The 11,345-nt window shown below is 42.9% G+C and overlaps 2 protein-coding genes across 2 annotated transcripts in view; one reads left to right on the top strand and one right to left on the bottom strand.

Moving 5' to 3' along the window:
- The first annotated feature begins 1,850 nt into the window (after positions 1-1,850).
- Positions 1,851-3,175, top strand: LOC142871268 (threonylcarbamoyl-AMP synthase). The gene has a single exon (XM_076003612.1). The coding sequence runs from the start codon at positions 1,852-1,854 to the stop codon at positions 2,686-2,688; it is 837 nt and encodes a 278-aa protein (XP_075859727.1). The 5' UTR covers position 1,851; the 3' UTR covers positions 2,689-3,175.
- A 4,429-nt stretch (positions 3,176-7,604) lies between these two features.
- Positions 7,605-11,345, bottom strand: part of MCCC1 (methylcrotonyl-CoA carboxylase subunit 1) — a 56,587-nt gene continuing 52,846 nt past the window's right edge. The window contains exons 17-19 of the mRNA XM_076003611.1: positions 11,023-11,130; positions 8,928-8,999; positions 7,605-7,965 (exon numbers count right to left, since the gene is read on the bottom strand). Coding sequence (XP_075859726.1) covers positions 7,837-7,965; positions 8,928-8,999; positions 11,023-11,130 — 309 coding nt within the window. The 3' untranslated portion in view covers positions 7,605-7,836. The remainder of the gene's footprint in view (positions 7,966-8,927; positions 9,000-11,022; positions 11,131-11,345) is intronic.

Here is an 11,345-nt window from a genome sequence, read left to right as displayed (position 1 = left end):
TATTTCTAACCTAATCTAAAGGTTTAGCAAAATGATAATGAGGAGTGGTATGGACAGAGAACCAAGTTAGCCATTCTTAGGAAGGAGGGAGCTGACATCAGTGCTGTGGCTTGGAGGTTTAAGAGGAGAGTGCACACTACTTGGAACTCACTGTGGAGACTAGAGTCTGAATTAGAGACTGAACCAGTTGGAGGCAGGAAGGCATTCTGATTCCCTGGGGATCCAGCAGATGGGAGACAAATGTCAGGGTGACAGGGTAATCATTGGTATCAGGGTTATAATCTACTGAGGGCCCAGGCACCCCGTGGCCCAGAAGGAATGGTGTCTCCAAGGTTATTTACAGGGGTTGGGGGAGAATGGACAAGACTGCTGCCACCCAGCCTGTGGCTTTGAGAGCTGTGGGCAGGGCCTCCTGGAATGCCCAATACTCAGAGTCTGGTGGGGAAGAACTACTAACCCCAAGGCTGCCATGCCTTGAGGCCAGCCCTCAGAGAACAGTATGTCATTAGCAAGAAGGGACCAATGACCCAAGGTTCTCTGCCTTGGGCAGAGAGCAAAGCATTTGGGGACATACGTCTCTTCCTCTCCCACCATACAGTTTAAATCACATTTTCTTCTCCTTGGGTATTTTGAAGCTTTTGGTGTGAGTATCTAGGAGTGCTTTTGGGGACCCTTTGATGAAAAGTGCAGTAGAAGTGCAAAGCGTTCCTATCAACACAGTAAGTATTAACAGCAGAAGTGCCATGACTAGGCAGAACACAGATGCACATTTCAAGTAATATTCCTAAGAGAACTATTTGAGGGCTAAGAACAGTAAGTGTGCACGAGTGAGGAGACAAGTTGATCTCCAAGGAGAAAAAAAGAAAGTGAGCCCAGCTAAGTAAGAGACTGCACTATGCTGCTGCCCAGCGGAAGCTGTGACGTCCACGCACACTGACGCTGAAGCCAGACCCAAAGGCTTCTCCTCCAGTGCCAGCTGCACACACTGAGTTGCTCCTGGGCTTGCTGCTGTCCTGGTAGCACACAGGCTCTAGCTGCACGCCAGCCTGGCAGCCCAGAGGAATGCCCTGACAGCAACACAATCTGCCCATGGTTCAAAGGTGCCTGGGTGACACTGGAGCAGGCCAGAGCTGGGGGAGGAAGGGGAGACAGGGGACAGGGTGATGCATGTCAGGCAGGGTTTTTCACCACGCTGGGACCTGGGATTTTTGCTGGCAAGAGTAACCAGCTAGGCTGAATTTAGAGCAGTTTCCTAATCACTCCCTAGAAATAACTGGAGTTAGAAATTAATAATAACTAGCAGTTAAGTATAAATTATGTTCCAGGAACAGTGCTAAAGGTAGCCCCTACATTTTATCCTCTATCCTCCAAAAATGTGAGGTAGTACTGCCACCTCAATTTTATAGACAAAGCTCAAGAGAGGTTACATGACTTGTCTAAGGCAATACAGTTAGTAAGTGACAAAGCTAGAGTCTGGATGCAAGACTTTTAACTCCAAACGTGTGTTTTTAACTACAATGCTATGTGTTCTCCACATGATCAAAAGCACCCATTAGGGCTGGGTACGGTGGCTCACGCCTGTAAGGTGGGAGGCCAGGGCAAGAGGATCACTTGAGCTCAGCAGTTTGAGACCAGCCTGAGCAAGAGCTGGCCCATCTCTACTAAAAATACAAAAAATAGCCAGGTGTGGTGGTGTGCACCTGTTATCTCAGCTACTTGGGAAGCTGGGGCAGGAGGATCACTTGAGCCCAGGAGCTTGAGGTTGCTGTGAGCTAAGGTGATGTCACTGTACTCTACCCAGGGCGACAGAAAGAGACTCTGTCTCAAAAAAAAAAAAAAAAAAAGGAGCGGATGTCTCCGGCGCTTCGTTGCAGGGGTATGAGGGCCGCGGTGGTTGCCAGCGTGGGGCTGAGCGAGGGGCCCGTGGACTCCCGGAGCGGCCGCCTCCTCCGCCCGCCAAGCCCCGCTCCGGCGGCGCCGGGGGCCCGGCTGTTGCGGCTCCCAGGGAGCGGAGCCGGGCAAGCCGCGAGCCCCGAGCGCGCCGGCTGGACCGAGGCGCTGCGGGCCGCCGTGGCCGAGCTGCGCGCGGGCGCCGTGTTGGCCGTCCCCACCGATACGCTGTACGGCCTGGCCTGCTCGGCGAGTTGCTCGACGGCACTGCGCGATGTGTACCGCCTCAAGGGCCGCAGCGAGGCCAAGCCGCTGGCCGTGTGCCTGGGCCGCGTGGCCGACGTCTACAGGTACTGCCATGTGAGAGTACCTGAGGAGCTCCTGAAAGACCTGTTGCCAGGCCCAGTGACCCTGGTGATGGAACGCTCCGAGGCTCTCAACAAGGATCTGAACCCCTTTACTCCCCTTGTAGGCATCCGGATTCCTGACCATGCCTTTATGCAAGACTTGGCCCAGATGTTTGGGGGACCTCTTGCTCTCACTAGTGCCAACCTCAGCTCCCAGAGCAGTTCTCTGAATGTCGAGGAGTTCCAAGACCTCTGGCCTCATTTGTCCTTGGTCATTGATGGGGGACCAATTGGGGATGGCCAGAGCCCTGAGTGTCGCCTTGGCTCCACTGTGGTTGATTTATCTGTACCTGGAAAGTTTGGCATCATTCGTCCAGGCTGTGCCCTGGAAAGTACGACAGCCATCCTCCAACAGAAATATGGGCTGCTTCCCTCACATGGATCCTGCTAGTGAAACTCGGAGGGAAGGCCCGAGGACTGGTGCTGGATACTATGTGTCTGTCCACTGGTGGTTGGCGAGGCCTCGTTTGCAGAGGCCGCTGGAGCTACATCACTAGCCTGACCCGTTAGGCATTGTATCTTTCCAAACACTGTAGACCAAGCCCCAGAAGCTGCTGGGGAAAAGGCTATATTTATTATTTATAGTTTAATATGTCAGTCAAAAGCCAAATGGGGAGGTTAAGAACATTCCTAGGTGGCCTTGTTCTGATAAGTTTCTTCTCTTTTTTTTTTTTTGAGATAGTCTCACTCTGTTGCCTGGGTTAGAGTGCCGTGGCATCAGCTTAGCTCACATCAACCCCAAACTCCTGGGCTCAGGTGATCCTCCTGACTCAGCCTCCCGAATAACTGGGACTACAGGCACATGCCACCATGCCCAGCTAATTTTTTCTATTTTTTAGTAGAGACGGGGTCTCCCTCTTGCTCAGGCTAATCTCAAACTCCTGAGCTCAATCCATCTATCCACCCGCTTTGGCCTCCCAGAGTGCTAGGATTACAGGCATGAGCCACTTCTCTCCTCTTTTTTAACTGAAAATGGATTTTTTTAAATAACAGACTTGGAATCTTGTAAGACCCTCCACTTCGTTCGGTGGTGGCATTTAAGGTTCAAACCAACTAGAGGTGCCACTGCTGTTTAAAAGTCTCAGGTAACCAAAGGCATGGACGGGGCTCCTAAAGTTGGAACCAGGTTAGGATTAAAAGTGTGGAGCCACGGGCCAAACACTTTTTCTGAGCCAGCAGAGCTAGTGGTCCAGTGTGTTATTGCCTGGTGGGGAGAGCCTAAGTTATAGTTAATTATACCCATGTGCTTCTAATACCTTTATTTAAATCCAGTTTAGCAGCTTTTTGTCTTTATTCATATGTGTACTGAGTGTTAAATGTAATTGTTGGGCATTTGAACTTTGTTTTTCTTTAATATAAAAAATCCTGCTATTAAACATGTTTGTAAATGGTTAAAAAAAAAAAAAAAGCAACCATTAGGTCTCTTAAATTTTGTTGTCCTCTTGGTTATTACAGACCTGAACACACTGCATCCAGAATGCTACTGTCAGAGTAGCAAACTGCTTTCTTCCAGTTATGTGACTCTGTTTTAGGTACATGCCTACAAATGGATCTTAACCAAAGGACGAAATACTTTTAAGTTAAGGAGATGTGCACCAAGGTTTGTCTTGCCCACCCCGAGCACTGATCCCAGACCCATGTATTTGGTGTCTCTTGTGGACTGTCTCCTGTCTTTTCCCACTTTCCAATCTGTACTTTACACCGTGGACATTACACAACTTAAAAAACTTGTTTGAAAATCCCCAGTTGCTCCCCACTGCCTCCAGAATAAAGTCTTCGGGGACAGCAAAAGCCCTTTCCCTACTGGGCAGCCACTTCCCCTGCCCCTTCTGCCAAGCCCCTTGTGTCCCAGGCTGTGCCGTACCACTTTGTGTCCCAAACACACTGTGCGCTTGCAAACCTTACCGCTATCATTAGCCCTTGCTAGTCCCTGTGCCTGCAATGACCTGGACTTACCACCTTCTTTCTCCACCTGGCAAATGGCTAGCCTCCAAAGCCCCGTTCCAATGTCACTCTTCTCCCTTAGCTTCCTGACCCATAGTAGAATTTGTTAGTTCACTCACCTGGCTGGCACCCAGTACACGGGTATATCATGCCACTTACCATCAACTATATTACATTTTTCTGTATAGCTGGATCCTGTTTCCCATTACACAGTCAGGGCCAGGGCAGAAACCACTTCTTATATCTTTGTTTCCAGAGGCCCTGGTGTGCAGCAAGGGCCCTGTGAGTGTCTGCAGAATAAACAGATGCATTCATGCATAAAAGAACTCGGCTCACACAGCACCATGACTGGTGATGATCCTAAAGAAAGAATTCCACCAATATGTGGGTGATTGGGCTAGCTGGGCTTCAAATTACTTCTGTACACATATCCCCAACACAGTTGCTTCACAATGAAACAGAGAACACCACCTTGTGCACTGAAGGACATAAACAGTATTCTCTAAAAGGGGCAAACAGCAATCTGAAATTTCCACCACACACCTTTGCTTTTCCCTCTTTTAAAGAGAGAAAGTTTGGTTTGTAAAGGGGGGAAAAAGCTCTGATGCTAAAAGTATAATTTAAAAAATCTTGGTTATATGGCCCAGTCCTTTATTACCTCATGCCCACGTGTCAGTAAGAACTACTTCCTAACTGGTTTCCCAGCCTCTAGGCCTTTCTTCCTCCATCTACCTTGCATACTGCTGCCAGTTGAACTTTAAAAATTTTTTTAAAAAATATTATTTGAATTATAAAAAGTTTATATGTAACGTGTTAGTTACAAAGAATAATTCTATAAATGAATATAGCCAACCAACCACCCAACCCAACAACTGGAACATTAATAGTAGCTGTATATACCTCACTTATTCCAATCCCTTACCTAATACCCAGAGCTAATTGCTATCTTCAACTTTGAATGTTTTATTCCATTTTAAAAAAGGAATACAGTTTTTTTTTTTTTTTTTGAGACAGAGTCTCACTTTGTTGCCCAGGCTAGAGTGAGTGCCGTGGCGTCAGCCTGGCTCACAGCAACCTCAATCTCCTGGGCTCAGCGATCCTACTGCCTCAGCCTCCCGAGTCGCTGGGACTACAGGCACGAGCCACCATGCCCGGCTAACTTTTTATATATATATGTATTAGTTGGCCAATTAATTTCTTTCTATTTTTATAGTAGAGACGGGGTCTCACTCAGGCTGGTTTTGAACTCCTGACCTTGAGCAATCCGCCCGCCTCGGCCTCCCAGAGTGCTAGGATTACAGGGGTGAGCCACTGCGCCTGGCCAGGAATACAGTTTTATCACCAGTATATATGTGCTAAATATTATATTGTTGGCATAGCTGATTTTGGAAGTCTGTAAAGGTAGTACCGTACTGTGTGTGTCTCTTGGGACATGCTTATTTCACTCAGCACTGTAATTCCAAGATTCATCCATGTTGATGCTATTAATCAGTTTATTTTGTTGCTGCATAGTAGTCTACCATGTGCCCAAACCACACTTATCTATTCTCCTGCCAACCAACTCTGATTGTTTCCAATGCTTTACTATTGCAGGTGATGTATCTATGAACATTCTTGGTGCACAAGTATATTTGTGCATTTCTAGAAGTGCGATATTAGGTTATAGGGGATTAAAATTTTCAACTGTGTGAAATAATGCCAGTGTTTTTCAAAGGGGCTCTAATAGCCAGATAAATTTTCCCAAAATACCACTGCTTTCCCTGTTAAAAAAAAAATTCAATGTAAGCACAACTTGTAGCATAAAATCCCAACCTGACAGTCCACCTAAATTCCACCCCGTCTCTCCTATAGACACCCAAAAGCCCCTCCCACTTTAGTTGGGCAGATCTGTTCCCTGGCATAGAGCATACCTTGCTCATTTTGAACAGAGAAGCCCTGATCCTTCCTCATTTCCAGTCTGCAACTCCCAACCCCCACCCCTGCCCCTGGATTCTCCTCCTTTATGAAACTCACCCTGATCACACTTGCCAACAGAACTCTCTCCCTGACCCCTAGCTCCTAAAATACCTACTTTTTGCACTGGTTGTGACAGCAGTCTTTACCTTCATCCACGTCTTAGGAGATACGAGTTTTATGTTGCCTTGTTAGAAAGATAAGACATTCTAACTAAGCTGTGTAATCAGATTTATTTCGGAACTCTGCATTTTCAACTTTAGTATTTGGTACCTTTCTTTCCACTGCCTTGATGATGGAAGCCAGGAGAAAGATTAATTTTGGATTTGATGTTTTCCCACATAATATAACTTGACATTGATCTAGTCTGCACAGACTGGGTAACTCATAAGGAAAAGAAATGTGTTTCTTACCATTCTGGAGGCTATGAAGTTCAAGATCTAAGGGGTGGTGAGGGCCCTCTTGCTGCATCGTAACATGGTAGAGGGCAGCACATGGCAAGACAGCAAGAGCGTGAACAAGAGCATTCAGGTCTCGCTTCCTCTTATAAAGCCACCAGTCCCACCATGGGGGCTCCACCCTGAAGACCTTATCTAATGTTAGTTACCTGCCAAAAGCCCCACCTTCAATAAAGATAAGAATTTGGGAATTAAATTTCCAACACATGAGATTTGGGGACACATTCAAACCACAGCAGACATGATTATGTTTCACTTTCCCAATTAAATTATAAGCATCTCAAAGTACAGAGACCATTTTTCATATTTCTTTGTATTCTTCACATTTAACATAGTCTTATGTATTCAGCAAGAACTCAATTCAACAAATATTTAACACTTCAATGAATATATGAAAATGCAGAAGGTTACATATCTATTAGTAACACAGAATCTAGACAAAGAAATAAAACTAAAAGGTTTCCTTTCCCCATAATAAAAAAAGTGTTTCTAAAAAAAAATATTCAGAAGAGTCAGGCTTTCTACTTTTATTCATTCTTTCTATAAAATTATATTTTTAAAGTTTACCCCACATTTATATTATTAAGTATTAATATTATATTCTAGCATATATTTTATATATATAAAATACTTGGAAAGAAAACAAGCCTAAAAGACACAATAAAGGCAAGGGCAGTCTAGATAGAAACTTTCTAATCACAAAGACTCAAACCATATCTGTGTTTTTAAATTCCCCTAATTACTCTTTGGTGAAACAAAACCTTGGTTGAGTTTAGTCCTATGGCATCTGTCTCTGAAATATGTTACTATCCACTTTCATCATGATTGTAAGTGGGAAGTGATTCATTTAGTTAAATGACCTTTTCTCTTCCAATCTTTCTCTTTTGACCAAGTTGCTACCCACCCCGCAGAAGATAACTATATTTTATAAAATTTGAGGCAGAAACAAGCATTAACTTCCAATAAAAAAGTATAACTTAACTTTATTAGTATGAAATATTTTGAGATAATGTGTTTGATTTGCAACCCAAATGCATGATTCTGAAATATGAAAGGGATTTAGCACAATCATACAATCATTTAGTAAAACTGCTGTTTAGAAGACCTCAAGAAAAGCAGGAGGCACTTTCTCTTTTTGGTATAGAGATAAGACACCACTTAATCAGCCATTTCTTTGCTGGAGTTTATTCTGATTCCCTTTTGTCAGATTCTTCCGACTCAAACTCCACTAAAGGGGAGTGTCTGTTGGCCTGAGAACCTTCTCCGTAGAACACCTTCTTTATTGTGCCATCCTTTGGAGCCTTTATGGTATGCTGCAGAGACACAAGGCATGACAAACAGTAGCTGCAATACTAATGAAAAGTAGATACCCAGTCAAGAAAGTGAGATGAAAAGTGAAAAACGTTGCCGATTGTTTCAATGTTTTATAGTCTCTCAGTGCTTTCCAACTTTTTTTTCCTTTTTCTTTTTTTACATCACAGCACACAGAGAAAATGGTAACATTTTATAGTATGTTTGGGAGTTGAGAGGAGTCCATACTTGGACACACCAGTAAACCATTCAAGGACATGATTGGGAAGCCCTGGTCTAGCTAGTATTAATAGTTCTCAACTTGGAATTCACATTAGAATCTCACCTGGGAATCTTTTAAAAAGTATTGATCATTGGGCCCTACTCCTGGAGATCTCAATTCAACTGGTCTGGGAAGTTATTTTTCAAAAGCTCCCCAGGGGACTGTACTGATGTTCCTCAATTTAGGATGGGGCTGGGTCAGGATAAACCCATGGTGAGTGGAAGAGTAAACTGAGTGCATGTGGCTTTTGTACCATTATAAAGTTGACAAATCCAAACTGAACCATGGTAAGTTGGGTTCAGGGCTGTTAGCCAGGGCTAAGAACCACTGACCTACAATTTCCAACCATCTAAAAATCTAGCTAATTTAATTTGGTAGAAGTTTTCACTTAGATACTGATGCTTGGCATTCTAAGTTCAGCCTTAGAAAATACCAACTGTTAACATTCAGTTGGGTTACTGCCTGATTGCAAGCTATTAATAATTTCATTAATTTCAGAATTACAAATGACAAGTGTGATTTCACAAAATTAAAGCATATTTATAAGAAGGATGGTTTAGCTTTGTTTTCTATAATTAATATTCGGTCAATCCATAGCTCTTCATATTTAAAATGGTATTAACTTACAAAATAAGGCAAAAGAACACTTAGGTCTGATAGCTCCCAAAGTTACTTGGCAGCTAATCTTGTGATTTCACTTACCTCCATCTTCATGGCGATCATAACCATTAGAGAATCTCCAGCTTTCACTTTGTCTCCAGCTTTGACAAACACCTAGAGATTCAGTGTGACAGGTTAATGTTTCAAAACACAGAGGTCCTAGATATGCTAATCTGCTTCATTATATAATAGTAACCAGTTGACTATCCAACTGTATCCCATCATATCACGTTGTAAACCACCAATATACACCAAAAATTACTTAAAAAACAAAAATAATGCAGAGGTTTTTCATGGTCCATAGAGTTTGTGTGTAAACAAACAGAAGTATGACTCTGTGGTTATGTTGTCTGTGAAAGACAAATGTACAGATGCAAATCAGAGACCCACAGGTCCATGTGGCATTGCTGGCACTGCTGTCAGTGGGCAGCATTGGGCAGTTCCCTATCTTCACCCCACAAACCACGTAGTTTTGCTTAAATCAGATGAATACACTTTATATACCTTGGTATCATTTTGTTCTTTTCATGAATGTACAAATAAGACACATCCCTGACAGGGAAGGAATAATACACTTAAATATCTTTACCACAGACAGGGTAGAGAGATGATGGTCTTGGGGTTTTCTGGGTAGTGTTTAAGGTCTTCAGAGCCCCGTGTAGTGTGTGACAGTCTTCACATGAGAAAATTAAACTTAATAGCAGCCCCAGAAAAATATTTCTATTTTCCTTTTTACATGTATAAATTCACTCACATATCTCATACGGTCTCATTGTCTTTTTGGTTAACATGGCTACCAAGGAATTTTTGGAAACATCACACAATGGACTTAGGTTCTAAAGTCATTGTGTGGACCAAATTTGTGAAAAGTAGGAAGCACTCCTGAAAGCTCCATGAATCACCCAATCCTAGGTGATGCTTTAGTAGAGCCCAGTGAAATCAATGGCCTAGGTTATGGGCCAGTTATGGGGAAAGTGTGCATCTTGAGATGGAAGACTAACACCTGTGCAGGGATGCCCACACCATGACAGGCCTGTGGGGACTGAAATGGAGCGAGTTAAAAGCAGATCCAGGTCTCCTAGCTCATACTCCTTTTGGGGTACACATTTCCAGAGGGGAACAGTGGGTGAAATAACCCACACTATTTAAATAGTAATTTTCTTCTTTGTTTTTGTACCAGAGTAGATAGTTGAATTTTTATAATTTAAATGCATTTGAGAAGACTCTACTATAGTCAAGTATATAAAAGAAGACTACTGATCTATCACAATTTGAAGTAACATTAGTGTGCTATTGTCTAAATGTTTGTGTCCCTCTAAAATGCATATGAAGTCTTTTTTTTTTTTTTTCCTGCTGCTTGATCAATAGCTGAAGACTCATAGGAAGTCTTAACCCCAAAGGTGACAGTATCTGGAGGTGGGGCCTTGGGAGGTGATTAGGTCATGAGGGCTCCGCTCTCATAGACGGGGTTAGTGCCCTTAGAAAGGACTCCTGAAAGAGGTTCCTTGCCCCTTTCACTATGTGAGGACACAGAGAAAAGATGACTGTTTATGAAACTGAGAAGCAGATTCTCATAGGACACCTAATCTGCTGGTGCTTTGATCTTGGATTTCCCAGCTTCTAGAATTGTGAGAAATAAATTTCTATTGCTTATAACCCATCCAAATTTATGGTATTTTGTTACAGCAGCCCAAACAGATTGAGACAGTATAGATCTCAACTCTGAATATATATAGCAATCAACACCTAACCACATTTTTCTTTACCAATATCAATACCAGGCTTTCAAATTCTATTTTAACACTAATGCAATTATGTATATTAAAGAAAAATATCATGACAAATTTGCTTGCTGTTGGACTTAACATTAAAAACCAGCCTTTTTAGATAATGCCTGTAGAATGCTCTATTTAAACATAAAAAGACAAAAGCAGCAGTCTTTATCACAAATTAGGTAAATGGGTATTTTCATTGAAGACTGTAATACAGAACTTGAATCTACAATAGATCCTATTGTTTTCTGAAATAGATGCTTTCCAAGGAGCAAGATTTAGAGATGGAAAAGGATATATATGACAAAAATCAATGAAGCCATTAGGCCTTATTAAACATTATTCTACAGATGCCCCAAGATTACCTTTTCAATGGTTCCAGTCATAGGAGCAATGGTGCCTCCCTGAGTTCCTTCTGAGCTCACAGAGGACAAGTATTTGGGGACTGGAATGCCAATCTCAACACTTCCTTCCTATAAATAGAAAACAAACTGAAAATGGAATCAAGATCCTATCATTGTACTTTTACTAATATACCTGACATAATGATTGTTTTCAAGTTATTTGTTAAATATTAGCCATCATTAATACCGGGTTCTTTTTTTTTTTTGAGACAGAGTCTCGCTTTGTTGCCCAGGCTAGAGTAAGTGCCGTGGCATCAGCCTAGCTCACAGCAACCTCAGTCTCC

Source organism: Microcebus murinus, chromosome 1, assembly GCF_040939455.1.
Source record: "Microcebus murinus isolate Inina chromosome 1, M.murinus_Inina_mat1.0, whole genome shotgun sequence".
Taxonomy (NCBI): Eukaryota; Metazoa; Chordata; class Mammalia; order Primates; family Cheirogaleidae; genus Microcebus; species Microcebus murinus.
Note: the sequence above shows the minus strand (reverse complement) of the source record. Positions and strands in the feature narration are given on the sequence as shown.